General features: G+C 37.8%; 1 protein-coding gene across 1 annotated transcript in view; it reads right to left on the minus strand.

Annotated features, from left to right (window-relative positions):
* EPHA3 (EPH receptor A3) overlaps positions 1-24,393 on the minus strand; it is a 232,273-nt gene that overhangs the window by 32,109 nt on the left and 175,771 nt on the right. Inside the window, exons 7-12 of the mRNA XM_014947309.1 lie at positions 20,468-20,630; positions 18,094-18,196; positions 17,563-17,630; positions 13,321-13,446; positions 7,643-7,828; positions 2,216-2,277 (exon numbers count right to left, since the gene is read on the minus strand). Of these exons, the coding sequence (XP_014802795.1) occupies positions 2,216-2,277; positions 7,643-7,828; positions 13,321-13,446; positions 17,563-17,630; positions 18,094-18,196; positions 20,468-20,630 (708 nt within the window). The remainder of the gene's footprint in view (positions 1-2,215; positions 2,278-7,642; positions 7,829-13,320; positions 13,447-17,562; positions 17,631-18,093; positions 18,197-20,467; positions 20,631-24,393) is intronic.

Below are 24,393 nucleotides of genomic sequence, written 5' to 3' on the forward strand. Positions count from 1 at the left end.
CCCTGGAAGCTCCTCAAGTGAAGAGCTCATGAGTCAGGAGTCATGATTTAAATGCGTGGAAGTACTTTGATCTGGATAATGTCCCAGCAGCTGAGGGAAGGAGACAGATTTTCATTTCAGTTAAAAATTCATTTTTTCTGGTCTTGCTGTCATCAGAATTTTAATTTCCTAGGTGGAACCTGTGTAAAAGTGTCACATAAATCTAAGCTGTTTGTGCTCATGGGACTGGAGTGTCAGGACATTAGGGAAACAGGTGTCCAACTTTCCTGACAGGTCATAAGAATTTTTAGTGAAAATCCCAGCCTTACCCAATGGACTAATGAAAGTTTTCTATTACACAAGCATTTTTTTCTAACAAAAGCAAATGCTGATCTCATTCAGTGGCTTTCAAATTCCATTAAATTTAAACTTATTCCTCAAAATTTTCCTCAACTTCAGAAACACAAAAATCACTTAAACACACTGTGACTTAGCCTAGAAACAAATAGTTGCATATATCTCTAATTGTCTACTTCTAGACATGTTTTAAATCTCCCAGCTCTTACTAATGCTGATTGTTACCATCTAGCTTTGATTCTGATATATAGATACATAGATGACAGGACCACAGTACATCCTAGTGCAGCTCTCAGACGAATCCCCCAGTGCTGTAAATGTATCATGGGCAGCTCTCCAGCTCTTCCTGCCGCTTCTTCCAGAATTTTATTAAATACATGGGAGCTGGCTCTGCCATGTGGGGTGAGCTCACACGAATCAGTCTCCAAGACCGATTGCATTAATTTCATTTTTGATTAATATACTTAGGGGTGATATTAGCACTGTAAACATTAGGCTAATATATGGCACAACAGATGCTTAAAGAGCCTCTCAGAATTCCCTTTCATGAAGAAATTCATTATTATAAAAGACTCTTAGCAGTTCTCTGTTATGAAACCTTTAACTAGAGCCAAATGGACCATGGAAAGATTTAGCTAGAAATCAGAAGAAGGTTTCTAACCATGAAAGGAATGAGATGCTGAGATAGCCTTTCAATAGCAATAGGGAAAGCAAACTATACAGTTTTAAAAGGCATTTATAAAAAGGGTTGTATTGCCTGGGTTGCCTGTGATATTAATGAGTCACAAGGTTCTTATCTATGATTCCACACAACAGCAGTAGAAAAAAATACAAAAAATCCACACTCAAATGAACGAACAAGGTGAACAACTGTTTTGTACAGTCAGAAATTATTCTCTTTTGCTCAGAGCTCTCTTCAAGGATTTTTAGCCTAAACAAAACATATACAGTTCAGTACAGATATATTTCATTCAGATATACTGACACATTATTTATATGTATTTTACATGCTCCAGTGGACATCATAACATATATAGTACATACTGAAACTAAGGTTGACAATATATCCCCTTTTGGGGTTAAATGTCTAGTTCAGTGTTATGAATTTGGGGGATAATGTCATTCAACCATGGCAGAACCAAAGCAGTCTCCCAGCCACAGCTGAGTTTGCCTTAACAAATTAAAATTAAACTAGCGTTTCCCCTCAGATGGGATTTCATTTCTGCTACACTTCTTGTTTTGCCACAAGTAAATCTTGGTGACACAGGGAGCATTCAAATTTTTTTAGGCTCGCTACCAACTTTGACAGAAAACAAAGATAAATCAACAACAGTATTAGCATGTCTAAGGTTGGGGAAAGAAAACAGGCCAATAAAGTTTGCTAGCAAAACATTTCAAACACCCTCATGTATAGGATTATTCCCTAAACTTTTCACATTTAAGGAAAAGGCTCTTGGCTCAGTACTATTGGTTTACTGATAAAATTTCCACAAATCTGTTCACTTTGGAAATCGCTTGCTAAGACATACAGGCTGCCAACCAATAAGCATAACTGCATTACAGTAGCAATTCAGTCCTCAGAAAAACAATTTCCATTTTTGTGTGCCAGAATGTTGTTCTGTTTTGCTTTGTTTTTATTGATGTGACATACTAATAAAGCAAAAATGTTCTTCATTTTGGAATAATGCTTACTGCATGCAGTCAAAAGGGACTAGCAGATCCCTACCTGGCTATCTGAGCACATCATAATGTACACAAAACCAAATGGAAATAATGCAGTATCTGAATAGCTGCTGATGAATCGGAGTACAGTGGCAGAAATTCATAACAAATACAGAAGGAGCCAGTTCTGCATCATGCAGTTCTCTATTGCACTTACCCGTAGGAAGCTGTCCAAGGAACCATTTTCCATGTATTCAGTAACAATCATAACTGGTTTACCTGCAAATATATTACAGGGGTCGAGCGTTTAAAATGAATGCATAATGATCAGTGAAAACAGGCATTTCAGAAGTGTGCCCAAACCTTCCAAATCCCAAGGATAATTTTATCTTTAGAAAGAAAGCAAAAGATGCATAGGCAAAACAAGCTCTGTCTACAACATAATTGTGATTTCACTGACATCGACAAAAACACAGTCATTTCAACACAGACTGATACAATTTTTAGCAACTCAAGTCCCAGGACACAAAGTGAAGCATTTTCAGTATACGGTATTTTATTCATAACTGCTGAACACAATCCTTCATAGAATTGCTGAATTTATGTAATGAAGGAGGTGCATTCTGCCGTGCATTTTTTCCCCAGGTTTCCTGTGGAAGGGAACGGGGCACTTGCTGTGGAGGGCCTTGCAGTTTCTCTCCAGAGGTTCTCTCCAGACCATGTCCCTGGTCTGCATGGGCACAGTCAACATGTTCCTCAGATACTACAGTAAGGGAGAGATCAAACAGCATTCATGGAGGCAGTAGCAAAAACCCCTCTTCCTCGGGAGGGTATTTACAATGCATTTAAATTGCAGAGCTTCAGTATTTTCCTAGCGTAAGCCAAGGAAAATGTTGGGGTGGAGATAGAGATGGAAGGGAAATGCAGAGTAAAAGTAACAGAGGGCATCGAAAGAAAAGCAGAATTGTAACACAGCCACCTTCCAGTGCTGGGGGTTAGGCCTCCTTCCAGGCAGTCCTGCCTCCCTCTGCGGTGGGATCACTGATAACACAGACCTCCCCTCCTGCCAAGCACGGCTCAGGCGGGGGCCGGGCACACTGCATCCATGGGGCAGCAGCATGCTCTAAGGAAACAGCCCTGCATCCTTGAAAAGTCTCTAGTATCTTTCAAAACTTGTCCATGCAGATTCAGATCAGAATTCAGACCATTCTTTCTACCCTAAGGTATTTTGTAACATAATCAAGATTTTATATGGAGCTCTTATATGTCGGGAGAGAAACGAACGCAGAAATTAATGTGATTATGGTGAAGCTTCCAGACAAAGGTCATTGCCCTGTCAGTATTTTACCATCATATGGATTTTATTATTTCATAATATTTTCTAAAGCTTTGTTTATTTTCTCTTTGTGATAGAGAGAAAGGTGGGTAAAGCATGAAGTTATTTAAGGAGATGAATTATTATTTCACATATAATACAAGAAGGCATTTGACCATAAAAGCATGACAAAAGCCTACATATTGTATAGCAGGCATGATGATATTTTAAATTTTAAAATTGAACAGTGTGAGGCTTGAAAGAGGTATCCAGTATAATTAAAAGCAAGAAAGCCATTAAAAAAGCAAAGTAAATGGCAGCAACTCCTTTTTTTGTTTTTCAGGAACTGCAACTTCCACCAAATAAAAATTCTTAGAAGATAAATATTAATTTCAAAGAATGAGTTTAGTATAATGAGAAGAAAATCCTTTGTCCTTGTTTCATGGTGTAATGGGTTAAAATATCTTCTGTCTGCTGTGCAAATGATGTGTTATACTGTGGGACTCACACTAATGGGTAACTGACCCTGTCATCCATTACCTAGTAGGAACAAACTCTTTATCCAAAACATTAATCTTAAATCATATAGGATATGGTAGAGATAAAAGACCTAATGATGTAAAACCTCCAAAAAATTTCTGTTGCTTCCTTACTCTTGTTAGCAAGAAATATGCAGTGCAGGGAAAAGTACCTCACAGTGTGCACGAAACATAAACCCGAAGGCACTTCTGGTAATGCACAAAAAATGCTGCTGGATCTTTCAAGTAAGGGGCAGCGCACCAGTGGGGCTATCCAAAAAATGTCTATGATAAATCCATGTACTTTGAAACCACAAGACAGTGGCCTGGTTTTTGTATAAACTCGGTCAATTTTATGACACATCAGAGGACTGAAATTAGAGACGTCTAAGATAAGTCTTTCAAATTATTAAGAGAGCATCCTCCTGCCTTGCTCACCCAGTCTTAAAGCCCTAAGTGCAGGGTTTCACTCTTGTGCAGCTGGAAATGTGTCCATAATAAGAAGCATATGCTCTGAAGCAACACGGTGCACTTTTAAAGGAGCGTTCTGCATTCATTTATCAAAGCACAGCCGTTTAGACATGATAACAACTTGTGTCAACAGTGTTGCCGAAATTTATTATATTAAAAGGCTACAAATTGCTGTAAATTATTAGTAAACTAAGCAGAACATGCGCGCTGGTTATTAAGACTTCTGCCTACAGTGTACCCAGGAGACCGGTGCATCAGGAAAGTGCGAAACAGAAATCAATGTGAAGCAAGGGAACTGCTCTGCATTGGAGCAAAGGACTGAAGTCTTATCTGGTGGGTGCAACCCCCTTCATTCTACTGGTGGCTTGTCCCACTGGCAAACCACAGCCACCCCAGCCTGAGAACTTCTCACACCAAATGGTCCTGTTACAGGGATCATGACAACTGCAGTTATTAAGAGTTGCTTCAGAAGATCTGCTAGCATGAAAAGATCATTGCGAAGGGCCACCTGTCTGAAATAATTTGGTTAATGAAGAAAAGGTCATGTCACCTATTTATCATGCATTACCTGTACTGAGAGCAATCCAGCAAATACTCCACAGGCTCTATACTGCCTGTACATAAACTAACACTTTTGAGGGTGATATAACAGTTATCATTAAAAAATATGAACACTTGCTAATTTCTTATGACAGTATATTGGTTTGTTTTAAAAAAAGCAAACTCCACAACCTTCTTGTCCTTCTGTCACCCTACCAAATGTTCAAGAAAAGAAATTATTATTACTTGCATTTATGCCATATAATTTTACCCAGTAAAATCGATACAAACAGTTCCTGAGCAGTTTTCTCAACTGCTATATTCAAGCTGTATGGAAAGGGTGTTGTATCCCTGAGGCTTATATCGAATTCAGATGGGAATATTCAGAGCTTGCTCTCTCATACTGAAACGTGATAGGCAGCTGGCACTCCCAGCCCCCCCAAAACAGATAGCAGTCTGCTCTGAATACAGCTGAGTAGCAAACTTACTAATAGTCACTTCTACAGAATACAGACAGAATTACTAATGCACATTCAAAAGCAATGCACAAATTCCTGCATGCACAGCAATTAAATTATTTCCTCAAGAGCCACAGAAATACAAAATGTAACAAACCAGATTTTAGCTCAGCTGTGTACAGGCTGATGCTAGCATTTCAAATAATTTTGGGACTGCAAATGTTATTCTGACTGCATAAATTGTGTGCCATTAAAAAAAAGGCGATAACTTGGATTTACACAGGCAGATCTGGTTGTCCTTTCCCAATGGGACTATGAAACCTAAAGTGAAGAATAACTCCTTTGTTATTTAAATCAGCAAAACAGACTTTCATGAATCACACCTAGCAAAAGCATTATTATTGTAATTATGTCTCTTCATAACATATAGGGTTTTACATACCTTTCACTTGTTATTTTTAGACACATTCTTTTGTGTTTTTATTTCATACAATTTGTTGCAGTAAGCTATGAAATTTTCATGCCTATGTTTGTGAAACCTTGCATCATGCAATTTTAAAAGCAAGATTCCTTAAAACCAATAAAACGATCTACTTAACAAAGTATTCGCTATACTTCTACCCAGTTAAACTGGAAACATCCTCAGCACATTCCAGGCAGTTCACTGAAATGACAAGGAGCTGCTTTGCCAGCAGAGTCCTCTAGGATGAACCAGGAAACATCCTACCAACTTTTTCCACTTCCTTGTAAAATTTCAGAGCAGTCCTAAATTATTTTTTTCTTTTAAGAATACTTCCTATAAAATCTTTGATCATTAAATTTATCACCTTATGCTGCAAAGGCAATTTAGAAAGTCTCTGAATTTACATCTTACAAAACAAGCCAGTTGTGGTACTTTGTGCAATCTCTCTCTTCTACTACTATTTTTGTCTTTCCACCTCAAGATAGAGGACTATCAGCAGCACAAGCAACAAGAGCCAGCACTTGCCTAAATGAGGCATCATCACCAGCACCAAATCCCATCAGCTGCTCATAAGGAGAAGAGCATGCAGGATCTGAGTGGCTTCTTGGAGGCTACCATGGCTGCCATGGAAAAGCTGAGTAGGAGCTCTAAGACTGATGTTACCATTCAAGAATGCCTGTTGACAACTTGCTGTTATCTTAATGAAAGGATAGGGTTCTTTGAATATGCTACTTTCCAGGAAGGTACCAAGCATGGATGGAGTTTTCAGTTATATTTTTGCCTCAAATCAAGAAGGTGATGTTTTATCAAAAACATGCTTTAAAAAAAACCCACAAAAAAACCCAAACAAACCAACCAAACAAACCGAACCACAAAGAAACCCCAAACAAATCCACAACAAAAACACCCAAAGGCAGATTAAGAAAATGTCAACTAGTAAAAATATAAATGTGATCAAAGAAATAAAATAAATTTTAGTACTAACAGCTTAAAGCCCCAAGATTTTTTTGGAGATTTTTACTAGGAGGTATAAATTCCAGAGGATTGGGATCTTTAAAATGCCTCACACTGGTTCCATACTGAGTATCACATGGAGTATTTTTCCTGCATGAAAACCATGTAGGAAAAAGTTTGGACTTATGTATTAATATACTATAAGTTGCTGTAGCCAGGTAGGCAGTTCATTAACTTGTGCTCATGATAAAGTCTAATGATTTAGTTGAAAGCAGAACATACTGCTTCAGAGCAATTAGGAAACCTTAGGACATCAGACACCACGGCTCCTAACAGATTATCAGCAAGGGCCTCTTGGCCACTTTGTAGCAATTTGTAGCTTTGGAGTTTATTAACGTTCCATTTCATTACCAAGCTGCAGTGCTCCTCAGAAATTCTGATTTTCTCCATGTTCTCTATACCTTTTCAAGCAGATCACTTTTATTTCCTGATTTTCCCCATCTCATTAACCCAGGCTACTGTTTTTAAGTTCTCAACCGCCTGAGAGCAGCAAGACAGTGAAGGTGCTGGAGCTGTGTCACAACCAATTGCCTCCAACACCATTCTTCATTGCATCCATCCCAGTGTAGGCTTAGCTGCTTACACGTGTAATTTTTTTCCTGTTTTTGAAGAAATACAATAGACATTGCAAATGCCAAGCTACGTGTTTCAGCTGTTATCTCTTTTGAAGGATATTTGGTATGTATTAACAGAGTTATAACATAAGCATTTCTGGAAGGGTTTGCAGAGCATAAACATGGATGATTCAGGTTTTTATTTGCTTTTTCTCTTCCTTGAAGGATCAGAGAATCATAGAATAATTTAGGGTGGAAGAGACCTCCAGTGACACCTCTCATGCAAAACAGATGTCCCTGTTGTAGCTTACTTTTAGTGACGACTCCCTCTAATCGAATGATATTAGGGTGGTCAAACTGTCCCATGATGCTTGCTTCTCCCAGGAAGTCCCTTCTCTGTTTTTCTGTGTAGCCAACTTTCAGGGTTTTGATAGCCACTGAAATTTCCTTTTTAGATGGCAGCTTTAGGCGCCCACTGCACACTTCTCCAAATTCCCCTAAAAAGTGGAAAAATGACAAAAGATGAAATGTAGTTATTTCATGGGGTTTAAGAAAGAAGACTTAGTGTCCAGCAAAAGTCCCTGAAGTGTGATGTTCACTGGTGGGCCATAGACCAGAGCTCCAAAGAAACCTTTGGACAACAACTTAACATTTCCATGCTTGAGTTCTCCAGCTGTCAAACTGGATAATGACACTTATTTACACTGCATATCCAGATGACTGCAGAGCAGAGGAATGCATAAATGTCACCAGAAAATTCCCTTTTTGTTTCAGTTGATGCATTTCAAGACAATAGTAGGAGGGCTAACTGATTAATGCAGAAGCGTCAGAAAAGTCATGCATCCTTGTGAACATTATACTCTTCATTTCTACCAGAGACAGTGCAGTTCTCAATTGTCTTACTTATTTCAGTTACAGTAGCAAGATTATTCATAACAAAAGAATTTACCTACACAGCTGCAAAGGAAAAAGAAATGCATACAGATTATCTTTGTTCTGTCATTATTCAGATGGATCTAATAATGCAAATAGATACCATCACTATGGGACTATGAGACCTGAGAGTCCACCACGAATATTATGCCCACTGTATATTGTGTGAGATACCTAAATAGAAAATGGTAGATAGCAACTGCATGTTTACTTTCATGCAACATGGTTTATCCTTTGCTATATAACATCCAAGAAGAGTGCACAGGGAGATTATGTTAGCATTCAAATGAACAAGTATTAAATATGTTCACAAATTGCTGGAAGAAAACATCTCACTTGAATATTTCTATATTTAACTAATGATTACATAAAGCATGTAAGGAAGTTTCAGTATCTTAAAAAACATTTGAGCAGCAGCTGACTTTTGATTCCTAATTATGCAACTCCCCATTTTAGATTGCATTTGATATAATAAAATGCACATACTACATCTCAGCTAAAAATACAATAGCAACTCTTTGTCTCCTTGTTTTAATGACAAAATAACTGAAATAATGAAAATGACAATAAAAAAAAGAGACTGGATAAAACATATATGAAGTATTATGGCAAGGATTGCCCTACATGATTATTTACAGTTGAAGACAAGAAAAACACTTTACTGAACGGAGAAGAAAAGTGTTTTGTTGCGTGGTATTTTTTTTTTCTTTCAAGAAACTAGAGGGTGTTGCTGGAGGGCTTTAACACTCATTTTCCAACAATACGTGCTCATTTTGGTTCTTTTGTCAAAATACATGAGATCTATATATAAATAGCCCCTCATATGCCATATTTTGTCAAGTGGCCTTGCACAGAAAGTTTGACAAGGAAACAAACAAACCCCATAAATATAAATCAAGCTGGCAACATTTTTATGCAAACTGGGAATTTTGTTTTTATTTGTGAGTGAAATACCATGGAAAGAGTGACTATACTGCTTACATATGAGCTTTTCCCAATTTAATGTGGAATAATACTAAATGCAATAGCATTACTATGCTTCTAAAGAGCAAAGGCTCTTGGAGCTCATCTGCCCACAATGATTCTTTATCTCTGCAGCTGACTGTTTACATCAAACAACATCTGTGAAAACTAAAATGACCAAACCCCACCCATAAGATATTTTTAATAGGCAAATTTAAATCATAGATTGCTCTTCATAGACTTAATGCTCAGAAAGAAGTGATGGATTGACAGCCCTTCATCACTGACTTCATACATGATACAACATGGTGTACATTTTAGATGTTACATTCAGCCCGTTTACCTGCAAATTGAAATTATTCTTTTACCAGCTTGCCACCAATATGGTTGGAATTAGAGTCCATGTCCCATTTGAGGCACTGCGATACAGGAATGATAAAGAGAGTAATAACAATAACCAGAATCTTAAAAGTCAGGGCTGGGTGTTCACACCAAAGCTCAAGGAATTAGTGCTATTTATACACAACAAGGAATGGGAAGACATGACAATAGTTTTGGCTTATCAAAACTATGGTTATAAATGAGATGGACACCAACACTTTTTTTCTATACATAAGAGGCAAACCAAAGAATAATTGCAAATTAGAATAAAAGTCAGTTAGATCAGGAAAAAATTGCAATCCAGCAGTCAATCCTTCATTTCTGACTGGAATTGTATGTCTGATATTTGTTTGACTTTTGGGAAGGAAAAGCTTATGGCTAATGTCCATCAACACAGTCCCATTTAGCCATGGCTGCCCAATTTAGAACTTGGGTGATTAATTGGATTCCATAAGCGTCTCAAGGCCAGTGGATGCTTCAGGAGACTAAAAGTTGGACTCTTCATAGCAATAGAGCTTGCTGTTGTCTGTGAATATGAAATGGGTTTACTTTCTTGTAATGATGTTGCTTTGAAAAGCTCATCAGGCAGCCCAACTACATTAACCTTCGGTTCTTTCATATACCTTGTCAACACCCATAGTGACATGCAGTTACACTACAACTTTTTCCTGCAAATACTATATGATCCCAGTAAAAAATGGACTGGATCTTGTCAGGTATTGTTTAGGGGGAATAAGGACTTGTGTTTGAGTTGGAAGCTGGAAAACCTGACACAGACTTAAAGAGGTGAGGTTGACGGCTTTTCATGTAAAACCTTTCTGAAGTGTTTATTTTTAATTATGCTACACATAAACATCGTATAACCTGCCCTGCAGACTGATATGTCTATTTACATGTGGAAAGCAAATAGATATTATTAGGAGGGCTGTTCATGATATAAATATCTCTCTTCAGGAGATCTTAATTTCTTTTTAAATAGGCTACTTAGTGCATCAGTGAATGGCATTCGCTGTGCATTTAGACCCAGGGGACAAGTAAAAGATGATTCTGTGAAATCAGCTACTCCCTTTACTTTGCTGTGTTTTAAATCATGGTTGTATCGCTGTGCAGAGAACTCCCTTGGAGTTGGAGAGGCACCTAAGCTTAACATTTCATGAACCTCAGCAATGCTTTACAACCCCTCTATGAGACACTTACAAACCTTCACGATAAGTTCATGGGCAGGTGGCCCCTAGATTTTAGAAACACTTTGATCAACAGGATGTTATGCTACAAGTATGTTTAAACTCTGAAAGAAAAGCAAATGTTCGCTTTGATGTTCAGCAAAGCACATACTTAAATCTATCCCAAATCAAGAAAGTACTTTCTGTAGTATTCTCTTGCTATCCAATCAGATTTGAACTTTTTAAGTGATTTGCTGAACTGGATTCATAAAAACAAGTGAGTTGTTTTAGAAGAAAGAATTACTGTAAAGAAAAATCTGAAAAAGTGGCTCCTGACCGCAATTTTCTTATGCTTAGCGTCCCACTGAAATCCCTTGTGTTTTTCTTGAGGTTCTTTTGGACAAGAGTATTTCCTTATTGCATTTGGGTATGTTTTCAAAGCTATATAAGCTGCCCTCTATTCTCAGAGACTTCTGGCTAAAGCTGTGAAAAACTACTTGGAAAAGTACCTCAGAATATCAAGATTACTTGCCTGACTTGAAGATCTCATTACTTACGTCACACTTCAATGCAGTTAAATGAATCCCTTCTTCTCAAATCACTGTCTTTTTATAATTTCATTCACACTTGCATTTGTAAAGGAGAAGGGCAGGAAAAGACCGAGTCATTCACTCAAATAAGTCATTGACTCATGTAAGAGACAGGAAATGCCTTTCTGCTTTTGGGAAGGAAAGAAGTGTTACTGCAGAAGCAGCCTTGGAGGCATCCACTCCGATTGCAAAAGCTAACACATGCCGAATGTGACAGCAGTGTAAAGTGATGCTACGAATGCATTTTGGAAGCTCCCACCACTCTATAGCCTGATTTTCATCTGATTTTCTTCCTTGGCTGGCTCTTCCCATTGGCATCTCTGGAAACCGCTAATAGAAACGCTACCCATAATGCTGTGTGTAGTTTACCCTACCCAAATCTGAGTTATGGTCTCCAACAAATGGCTTTATTATATCTTGAGTCCAAGCTTCAGTACAGAAGACCTGCAGGAACTAACTGTCACTTCCACTGGAGTGGAGTAAAGGACTTATTTTTAAATCACCTAACTTTTAGAAAACATCCTTCCTCTCAGAAAGCTCTACTTCCATTTTCAGAGGCCTTATTTGGCAAATTTTGGCTTACCTCATTATCCTGTGGATTCTGATTAAAAATAGGTCAGAACAATGAGCTATAAAATATGACATATCATTGATTCTTCCGTTTGTTTGGTTTTTTTCCTAGATTCATATACTGCATACAACTCAAGTTTAGAAAGCTTACATTTGTGAATGAAAGCTCCTGAAAGTCTTATAAGGAAACATACTGCTCTTGACTTCACTTTTCAGTAGCTCCTTCTCTATCCCCATATTAATTCTCTATTATGTGCAGCAAGCACAGCTTTTCTGCCTTGACTGAAGATGATGGAGAACAGTGCACTCTTGTGGGGCAAAATTAAAATCAGCAAGGAACAAGAATTCTACCTTTGCAGAAAATAACTTCAGACAAGCAGTTGAGTAGCTGCAGTACAAGAGGATGAATACTGTTTCTTATTACTGGGTGATTCAGGAAATACACTGACTGAAGTAACTTGGTTCTACATTTTTTTCCAAATTAAAATCTTTTACTGTCTGTCTCTCTCATCTCATTGTTTTTAATTCAAATAATAAATTTAGAGAGAAGAAAAAAAATCAATAATAAAAGATTTAGTAATTTTCAATGGATTAAAAATCAATAGTACCTCTCACAAACGTTTTAATTTAGCAGGAAAGCTAACGCTTCATGATCTTCTGACTTGACAAGACAATCTGCCACTTTACTTCAAGGAGCAAGCACACATCCTCTCAGGAACTACATGCTGCGTTGCAACATGGACAACTCACTGTGATGAGACTTACTGTAATCTGGATCCTCTGCTACAAAATCTGCTTATTTTGACAGTTTGTTTTCTGTAAACCCAACAATCTATGGAGTCTGTAAGGTTCAGACAATCAGTTATCAGACAGACAACCCTTTCCTCCTAAATCGATAATTCAAATCCAAAGCAGTGACCAAAATCAATCCAATGACCAAAGGTCATTGCAGTGTGATGGATGCGTGGTGACTAGTATGAAATGAGTTTGTGGTTTCACTCAAGGCATAATAGTCAACAGTCCTTTTAAGGATAAAAAAAAAAAAAAAAAAAAACACATCTTCACAGTTGATACCATTTTCTGTACTGACAGATTTTAAAGAGAAACATAGAAATGAGGCTGAAGTCTCTTTTTATTCCCAACAGTGCTGCGTCCAACTGTGGGCTGACGGGTGTCCTTTAAAAAACTGTCTTCCTAACTGCTTTCTTTGGGGAAAAAGAATTTTGTGCCCTTAACTTTTCATATGCACTGAAGTCAGCTGCAAATATGGCCTACTAATCTGAAGACTGTAGAAAGCTTTCTTCCGAGTTGCAAGTATAAACGCAAAGACATAAAACAATATATACAGCAAAAAGCTATTTTTAGTTAAATACATCTGATGATCATTACCTGCTCCAACTACTTTATCAATGGATATATTAGAAGCATCTAGTTCCTTGGCAAATTCATGCACAGCTTGGTTGGGATCTTCATATGTATGTGGATCTACGTAAGTTCTCAGGCCTGGGAGTTTTACTGTATAGAAACAAATTCAGAGAGAAAATGTTACTAAGACTTAATTAATCCTTCTAAAAGAAAGATCAAATCAATAGAAGAAAAATGTATACTGCTTCTTCAAATCAAACTGCTTTTGATGGGTGTTCAAGAATCTTAATATAGTGTGAAGCCAGAGACACTAATGTAGTTATTGCACAGAAATCTGAAACCTGATTTTAAATATATCTGCGCTTGCCATATTTAACTGCTTTTCAGATATTAAAATACTACCCACCCCACCCAGCTTACTACATTTAGATGCTGCGTTATATCATCCCTTTCATGGTAACAACAAAAAGGCAAGGAACAAAATGTGTGATGCTACAGTGAACCTGGAAAGTTCTTAGGAATATATTAAGGAGAGCACATTAACTCAAACTTTTTCTTTCTGTGTCCTCCAACAAGATGCATATGAAAATAAAAGTATACATGAACAAATGCACCTCTGCCTCAATCTTTCTGCTGGTACATGCAAGGATGGCAGCCAGTTGTTATTAAAGTCTGGTTCTAGTGCTCAGTTACTCTAACATCCAAGTTACTATTTTGTCCCTCTCTACAGTTTCCTGGCCAGGGATTGTTCTGTTTGCCCAGGGCAAGTGCTAGTTCAAATGGCTGAATGATTTCAGGGGCAGTTTCAAGCTCTCTCCATCTCTTCCTCCATCAGGACTGGGGGTTGGAGGAACATATTGTCATTCCCAAACTTTCTCTCCAGCAAAAATGCTGAAGGCAAAGCATAGCCTCATTCCTCCTTCCCAGCTCAAGGCCCTGCTTGTGCTTCCATCCAATACCTTGTGTGCCTGCCTCCATATTCATTTTAGAACACAAAGATGTTTTGTTAACAAAAAGTGAAATAACTGTGACATCCAGCTTGAAGTTTTCTGCTCCTGATACAAAACCTGGATTCCTGGACACGTATCCTAGCTTTTCCTAACTGTACTATTTAGTCTTGTAAAAGATATTAAGTCTTCCTACAAACACTGCATTATTCCACTCAGAAATACCTTTTGCAGCTTGGCGTTATTAGACTACATCAATTCATTGACTGCTAGAATACTTAAACCTTTTTTACTGGCCTTACACAGATGGGAACCCCCCCAACTTTGGACCATTAGGCAGAGCACACCATTGTTTTGTCAGACAATAGCCAGTGTATGTAAAAAAAAAATAACCAATTTTGTGGAGATTTATTGGCTTCAGAATTGACAAAGAAATGATAAAACTGAGTTCCTAAGTTAATTGCCTTGAAAACAATGCAAACTAAGAGCCATGCTCGTAACACAAGGGCTACGTGTGCATGGCATTAAATGCTGACTGTGTTTCCTTCAAGATCCTGATGATTACAGAATTACTTGCAAGTAAAACAAAAAGTAATTGGCTGTATATTGCTGTTGGTTAAAAATCTTGTAAATGCTGCTTTCCGTCCATGCTGAATATACATTACAGGCTCCCTCAAACCCCCAATAAAAATAACAACAATTAAAAGCTTCTGCACTGTGGGGATTTTGGCTGTAGATTTTTAATGCTGACCCCAGAGGTTCCCAAGATCAGGTGATGGTGACTGCAAGGAGAATAATCCCTTCACACCAATAATTAAGGGCAGCCTGTATAGTAACTGGGTTCTGTCATGAAAAACAGATAATAAACACATGCACATGTGTTAAGCTGTACTACTTTACAGCTCATTCTGTGCAAACATAATAATTTACATTTTCATTTTAACAGCATGATTTGCCCTAAAGGTAGCAAAAAAATAAAAAGGGCCGAGCCAAAGAAGGCAAAGGGAGAGGATCTGAGGAGGTGAAACATTTTTGCTCCTTTGAAGTGATATTATAGGATTTGTAATAAGGCTGCAGGGAATAGTTCATGGCTGGAACCTTTTTTAAAGTAATTCAGAATAAACTGACTGAAATAAACCAGCTGCTGTATTTAAGATGCTGAAAGTTTACAACAGTCATGGAAGTTACTTTATCCTTTTTTAGTTCATAGGAGCAATTTTCTTATTCTTTGAGAAAGACTGTAATTTAGTAGAATAAAGTTTCAACAGCCACACATGTACATACATACAAATCCTAACAGATAAATATCTGTAAACTCAATAGTTCATTTTCAAGAATTTCTAACAGAAGTACCAGGTCCATGATTGGCTCTGTTCTTACTACACAGTGAATCAGCATGGCACTACTCAGAAAACAGTACATAAATATCTAAAGCCAAATTAAAAGCAATTTAATCCACAGGAATTTAACAGCACTGACATGTTTAAGAATAGTGATTGCAACTTTCCATTGTGTGGGAGTAAGGAGAGCAAACTCTGACCTGTTATTTGTCTGCGACACTTTTTTTACTGGCCGCTTTTATTTTATAACCTCATTAAATGTGGATGATGAAGCATTAATTCTATGGGCCACATGTAACTATATAGATTTTTTTTGAGACTATCTGCTTAGCGGTTGTTGGGCTGCACGAAGCAAACCCCCTGTTCCAGCTTGTTTGTCCCCTGACAGGGCAGGGGAAGTTGCCGCATGTGTTGTGGATATGCATGGTCTCAGCTCTCTGGAGATAAGGAGGGGCTCAAAACTTAAAATAATAATATGAACAGCCCTAAGAACAGTTACTCCATTGTCATGGGGATTAGGAAGCAGTTCTAATTTCCAGCTACTGCAGGTAAAACTCTCATTAAAATGTTAATTCAATTATATTTGGTGGGGAAGCACTTGATTATGGTACCACCAGCTCTTTTCGTGCAGATGGTACAGTGCCACTGTTGTATACAAAAAACCCACATACGTTAACCTTATAACATGCTAAGCAGTAGAAATAAATGGTTCAACATGGTCTACGTGGTGTAGCAGGGTATTCATCTGGAGCTGAAACCATTTCAAAGGCAAATTCCCCCCATCACTTTCCTCTCCCATCAGCTTCTCCTGCTCCAAAACTAATTATTTATATTTTAAAGATGGTATGGATGCAGCTTTGACTGTGATCTAGTCTTCATGATCCACAGCTCCTCTGTTGTGGAAAAGTACTGCAGGGTTATGCACATTGCAGAGAGGATCCAGGATCAGAGAGGAGCTGAAATACTGCAGGACAACATTCCCCTTCAGCCACAGGAAGCTACTTCTTCCTGGCAGTCAGGACACGTGCCCATGCCAAGAAAATCAACACTTCTTTCCCTGAGCATCTCCTGGATGAGAGCTTGCTCCACACCATTCCTTTCACAGGAAACAGCCAAACGATCCAGAGTAGCCATGGGTAAAGTCTTGTTTAGCCTTATTAAAAATAAGTACACATACATCAGAAATAGACAGGCTTTGGGTTTGGCTTTTGAGTAAGTTTCAAAAGTAGCCAAGAATCCTCAGGATGAGCAAAATCTTAACACCCTTAACTACATACATTTTTTTTTGTGATAAAAAGACAACATAAGTCAATAGAATGTCTCTCTTCGTCTTCCATGAGATGCAAAGAAAGCATAGACATTCATTCTCGCAAATAGGGAATCAGGACTTGAACAAAACATGTTTGTAAATAGAGCTGGATTAAAAAATCTCATTAATTTGCGACACTGATTTAGTTGTTATTCTTAATTTAAGAAACTACTCCAAATCGCTTTCAACCTATGCTTAGAATAATTCCAAACTAAATTACTAGTGGGTCAACTTTGTCAAGCAAGCAGTTTTCACAGTCCCTTCAGTAGTCATCAAGACAGGTTTCATTGATTTTATATTTTGCCTTGGGGAAAAAAAAAAAAAAGTCATTTCTTAGACTTTCTACAGCTGATAATGAGGAAGTTGAAGTTACACTCTGCATTTCAGTAATGCACAGCAGAATCAATATCATATCGCTAACTGCACACATTGTCTGAAGGTAGACAGCGATGTTTTGCTCATTACCAACGTGAACACAAATGAAAGAATTTGAAACAAAGAATAATTGTTTGGGGAAAATCTCCTTGCCCGCAAGAGAATAGATAATTCTCTTCCCAATTTCACCTTGGTTTAAGTGAGGTATGACTTTTTTAAAAAATTGAAAAAATACCAGTTATTTAGGGGATGAATTCAACAGATGTGGAGGCATTAAAAGACCTCGGTAACTTACAATGGCCATTCCCAAAATGTAGTCGTTTCTCATCAGTGCCGTGTTTAGACTTCTTGTATCCACAGAATCTACAAGCAACAGAGAAAAAAAAAAATTAATATAGAGAATTTTATGTTAACTGCAGGTGGAAACAGAATAGAATGTTTTCCCTCCACAATTAAATGCCTGTTTGAAAATTTAATGATATTTACATTCTGTGTGCCCTATAGAGGCATGTTATGTTCTCAGGGAATTTGAGGAAATTGGCTAATGAGAGGATTTGTTGATTTTTGACCCCTACAGTTTAATTTTACAATTGCCTAAGAATGTGTTTATAGCATTTTTTAACAACTGCTGCATGATTGGGGCTGCTAACATTAGCAGGCTCATTACCAGGCACGAAGCAGTATTTGGAGCTCCTGGGCAGCAGACAAAGGAGAAGGTGCAAACCAGCCACAGTACTGCCCAACGACACCCAATTTGCCATGCTCATCAAGGCCCCTCGGGGAAATGGAAGCGGGAGCAAATGTGCAAACCAGGCGATAAACTAACCTCCCAATCAGGACGTACACCACAACTGTGAGGAGAATAATGGCTACCGCCGCTGAAATGGCAATCATTACGACCTGGCTATTCTCACTGGAAATGGAGAATGCTGGAAAGTTAACACAAAAATATATAAATAACCCCCCCACACAAGACACTGATTACATCACAATTGACACTCATATAGAGAACAGACAGATTAAGTCATCACTATACAGCATTTGGTCTCCTGCCAAATATTTAATCTACTAAGTAATTTTTCATCTGACAAATGGAAAGAAAACAAAAAACTCCGGTCATCTTTGAGAATTTACCAAAGTTGTTTCTGCTACAGCTGATTTTTACCCTGGCTGATTATAGTAACTGCTGTTAAACTGATACCTATATATAAACATATATGTAAATACAAATAGACATACCATGACATACATATATTTTGTCATGGTCAGTAAGGAGCTTTTCCTTGGCAAGAAATCCCAGCCAATCAATAATCAATCACTCTTACTCTCACTTCTGTATGATGGAAAGTGCCTTAATGATTTAAGCTTCCCAGTTAAGCTTGACAGCATCCCCGTGAAGGCTGTGAAAAGCCATGGCACAGAGAAGCAGACAGAAGGATTATCCATGGTTAATCAATGCCTATAGAAAAAAAGAAGGGCTATTTTTTGCCTTATGTTGGACGTTTCCCTGCAGCCCCTAACCCTAACCGTGGAGCCTTGGTGTCCTAGACTGCTATACAATGACAGACCACCTTTAGATCTTACGTGTTACAAACAATCTTCAGCAGACATGTATGGAACCACCGAGCATAGCAGAATTAGGCTCCTCAGCACTATGCTTCAAGTTAGATGTCCAAACTGTGCCCTTCTACTCCCCACAAACTGAACGGTTTGTCTATGTGATTGCTTGAAGTCACACCATTCCCCTTGGGAAGAAGCCTCTGCCTCTTACAGACCTACAACTATATTAGCATAGTTATGATAACTTGGCAATAGTAACCAAGTTATGTGATTTGGTGTATCTACCCGTGTAACTTGTACACTCGTACTGAGTTGTGCACCACTGTCTCCTGTCACCTTCCACACTTTTGGTCAGCTGCATTATTATTATTAACACAGCTTTGCAGAGAAAACTCATTAACTTCTAAATCATTAAATTTTTTACTACTGTAACTGATTTTTAACTCCTTGCTGTACTTGTCTGTCCTATCTTGATTTCCAGTTTCATCCAGTAAGCCAAAGCTACATGTCACCATAACAACAATTAGCAGCTAGGGGGTTTTTTGTAAAAAGAAGGTTTTTTGCTTTTCAGAATAAAAGCTGAGGTGGGGGAGGATGAAGTGGGGATGATATACATAACATATCTCAAAAACAGGTGGATGCCAAGTGCAAGACCAATTGGCTTATGCTACCTTTAGTTAAAACTTTGTTGTGTTTAGCAGAGCACTCCTTACACCATGGGTTCTCAAGCCTTATCATGAATACATGAATAAGCCTTATGAGAGTGCATGAGAATTACAGTCCTTAGTTGTGTTATAACTCTGAACAACAGACATGAGTCTCCTGTGAAAGTCCTACCTTCTAAAAAAGCAAAGATTATGCAGCGTTATTCTACATAGGTAACTGGATACCTAAACAGAGGCTGATTTTTTTATGCATTAAACCACTTTCTGCTTCTAGCAAACAAAAGGTCTGATTTACTACACAGTGTCAAGTAAAGTAACATTTAAAATTACGAGCTCTATTAAGAATCTTTCTGATATAACAACAGAATTTATAAAGAATACCAATAAGGTCATCAGTAAATAACTTCCTTAAGGCCACTCAGAAACGTAGTGACAGAGAGGAAAAGGGACCCAAACTGCCCAACTCCCTGACCAGCTGCTCAACTGAACCATCCTTCCCGGCCTGTGTATATTAGTTTCATCTCAGTGCTACACAGGAGACATGAGTTACACTTTGCAGCAACGGGGAGAATTACACACTGACCCACAGGAGCAATGGACCAACATAATATTAATTCTCGTGGAACAGAGGTTTATAGACTGCAGGGTTCAGGGCAAAAATTTGGAACAGCAAAAGGCTGTGAATCCGGTTTTCTTTTAAACTTTCTGTCTCGGCATGTATCGTTTCTGGCACAAGGTAGAGGTTAGGTAGGGAATGAAAGAAAATACCACCTGTGATATTCATGGTATACTCTTTATAGCATGTTTCAAGTTTAACGATAAAACATAAAGTTATATAGTAATGCTGCCCTGAAAGACACATCATAAATAGTTATGAGACGCATTTACTAAACTAGAAAGCGAGTAAAAGCAGCCATTCAAAACAGTCAGAAGCTGGGCAGGATGTCAGTATAAATGATTTGAACAAATACATACAATCCGGACTGGTTTCAAATTCAAACTTGCGGCTGTTTGTCCCGTATCCAGCTGCAGTTCGGGCTCGAATTTGGAAGACGTAAGTGGTATCAGGTTTGAGGCCACTGATGGTAACATTGGTGCCTTTGGCTCTCAGAATAGTATAGCTTGTCTCTTGTTCCTGCTTTTGGGAAGAGAAATTATCAGATTAAAACCACACCCTAAACAGAAATGAGAGGTGGTTGGTACAAAATTACTACAAATCACCTGGAAAGCACTAGCATATTTTTTTAATATTTATAGCCTGGCAAATGCTTGCACAGCCATTCATTTTCAATCAGCTAAAAGTTTTTTGATTAGCAAGAAATCTAAATCATTAGAGCTTCTACAGCCTTGTGCTGTAAATCAAATACTAGACAGGCTGCGAGTATATGACATTTCATACAATCATAGAATGGTTTGTGTTGGAAAGGAATTTAAAGATCATCGAGTTCCAACCTCCTGCCGTGGGCAGGGATACCTCCCACTAGACCAGGTTGCTCAAAGCCCCATCCAACCTGGCCTTGAACACCTCCAGGGATGGGGCATTTCATTAAATAGCTTTGCATTGTTTTGTCCATACCCTGTAATACCAAAGAAAATTAAAATTGTTGTTTAAAAAATTATAAAACAGATTTGGTGTCCCACTGTACTGAACTAGAAGTTGTAATAGGCCTACTTACACATTTTAGGACCCTGCAGAGCTATTGCAGGATGCAGTTTTTACTGCCTCGTGTTTTACAAGACAGTGTTTACGTTTATAACAGTCAGAAGAGAAATTCCATTCAGGCTTCTCACCTCAGCTCTGCAAACAGGCAAATATAAATGGTTTTCTATTATGCTATAAAATCCATGAAACTGATGCATCCATCGTCATTTGGGCAAAACCCCGCTGAACGGGCTCCTGAATGAGTCTCTTTATGAACATGAATATCTCACTTCAGCAGTGAGATATTCATGATTATCTCACTTTAGTAGTGAGAAAGGAAACGTGTTTGCTCCTTACTACTCTTTGCCACAGAGCAAGGTGGGTGTCCAGTATAGATGATATGCTCACAACCACAGTCTGCTTAATAGTCACATATTTCTGACATAATGACGTTTTATATAAAATAAGAAATGGTCTGTTTTGTAATTTACTAAGTTTGGATACACTTCACACTGTGTAAAAAGCTAATTCTGATAAAAGTATGTCTCAGTCCCACTGTAAGCACATAGTTTAAAAATTTACACATGCATTTGGAGCCTGAGATATTGCTTATTTTACTAAAGCCATCCTGTACCAAAAGAGCGTTTTTGGCTTCCTAAAAATGGCAGCTGGAACTGCCTCAGAAAAAATCTTGGATAGCAGCCACACATGTGGGGACTGCGAGAATTTCAGTTTTTCAGATTTGCAATGATGAACATTTTTATTCTGGAGGTGGTGCGGATTTCATATGCTACCCTTTTACTTTGAACAGTACAGTGAAACACACCAAAACCATTGAGATTTGCCTGGTTGAAAGCAGAAACTGAGTAAAGTTAACGTTTGTTGGATGCAAACAATCTCACCTAAATCCCACTATATTTTATGACACTGCATTCGTTTGCATGGTACTAGCATTTTAACTCTGACAACACTAAAGTGCCAATGCACAAGTACAGAGGTTGGAAAATACTCAACGCACTCATTGTCAAAGCCACCTCATCTTCACATGAAAAGTTCAAGTGACTAGAGCTGGTTTAGTGTGTTTGCTCTGCAGTGCTGTCTAGAGTAAGAAACTCAGGACTATTCTAAGTTAGTAGGTTGACATCAGAAACTGTTCACTTTGGTGCTACAGAAGCTTAACTACTCTGTTCTTGGCAGTCTTTGTTATAGAGAGAAACAGAAACATTTACACCAGAATTCAGGAAATTGCCAGTTAAACCTGTGCCTAAAAGTTACCATCCAGAATCAAAACCTCAAATAGAGTGAGCTGGCCGTAGTCTTCAAAGAACTACAAAAATGTTTACTGTGGCCCATTTTCATCACACACTAAGAACAAAAAGGAAATCAGCATTGAACCTCCTCCTTGTTTCCCGACACTTCTCTGAAAAAGCTTTCTATTATAAATTCAGGGGAGAAAACTTACAGGAAGACATTCTAAGGAGCTAACAGGTTTGCACAAAATTATTTATTTTTGAACTAACAAAGGCCTAGTATTATAATTTGCAGGCTTTCCTTATCTCATCATTCAGCTGGATGTAGGCAACTATTTTAATTTCAAAGACATAATAATCTTATCTTTAAAACATAAAATCTTTTGTGTATGCTATGACTGGACATTCATTTTGATCTCACTTCAGGCTGCTTTTATGAAAGGCAAACATTTCCTTCTTGTGCAGATACATATGTGCAAGGGAAAATATAGCCACGGCCCTGTCTGTTAAAAATCCGCACTGGAACTTGGAAAATAAACGTTTAAAACAATGGTATGGAGGATGTCACAGTATCTTAGTTTATGGTAAGCTTTTTACACACATATTTTGTAAGTCATTTTTTATGTTACTAGTAATCAAATCAGTGAAACACCACATAAAAGCCCAAGTTTATCTTTCTTGGGGATGAAGTAAAACTTCAGAGATACAGCACTGTAGCTGCCATAAGCAGAAGGAATATACAAAAAGGAAAGTCAGTCTTTGCCAAGCAGAACTTTAATCAAACACTCTGTCTGATGATAAATTTGAACTTGGATGCACAAAGCGTATTCTTCCTGAATATTTCTGCATAGTTTACCAGACACAGTCTTTACTGGGAAGCAAATCCCACTGCGTTAGTTTCTCATTTGCAAATGGCATTTTATAATTTTAAACTATGTTTTAGAAAAGACATATTTTAGATACATTTAACATTTATAGTGGCATTACTAGTGAGACTGAACGGTATTTTTTTTTTCAGATAAGTACAGTAAGTGCTTATATTATACGAGGAAGAACATTTTCTCCATCAGCTGCATGTACACTTGAGAGGCCAGGCCAGACCATACTACACGTCTCTGGGAGGAACCCACAGTTCCAAAGATACTGCTTCCCCTTATTGCCAGGTATGGACCGTTCATTGATATAACAGTTCCTACAAACCTCGTGGAGTATAGAAGGCCTACCTACCCTCAAAGTCAGAATATTAAGAGTTTAAAAGCAACTAAGTGCATTTGCGTATAATTTACTTTTTCAGCCTCAGAAAGAGCACAAAATAGACATCATTGCTTATTTGTTGGCTTTAACCAGTCTACTGAGCACACAATTTCAATGACAGCAAAGGCAAATCTATTTTACTAATGTGATACTGCAATTAAATTTCACTCATTCTTTGCAGCAGACTTCACCTTAATAAATTGTGTTGGATTTAGTCATCATAATTCTATGCCACATATTTAAATGAAGCAATTAATAGTTTATGTGTGGTATTTAGGAGACACGGATTTTTTTGCACAACAAGATACTTCTTCCAGAGAACATAATTATGTGAGCAAGGACAAGGAGGAAAAAAGTCTGCTTGTATAAGGGAAAAAAAACAAAAAAAAAAAGACTTTTGTTATACATGCACTTTGACAGCTGAGACAGTTAAAATCCAGCACAGTATTATACGGCAGGACTAAAGCGGGGTGTCATTTGGTAGCATTAACTTAAGATAAAATGTCATGCCCTACCATAAAATAAATGCCCAGAAATTCCACACAGTATTACTCCGAAAGAAGATTTTATTTCTTTTAAATGTTTTGAATAAGTAGTAACTGGGACCTCTGAATCAGGTCCTATAGATTTTTACCAAAAATAAACTTCTATTCCAAACAATGAATTTGAAAAACTGTCACACTCAGTTCATAATGTTATGTTTTAAAACCCCACAGGTTCATTCCAAAAAGTTAAAACAGTTTCCCAAAACTGTA

This window comes from Calidris pugnax, unplaced genomic scaffold, assembly GCF_001431845.1.
Source record: "Calidris pugnax isolate Ruff unplaced genomic scaffold, ASM143184v1 scaffold95, whole genome shotgun sequence".
Lineage (NCBI taxonomy): Eukaryota > Metazoa > Chordata > Aves > Charadriiformes > Scolopacidae > Calidris > Calidris pugnax.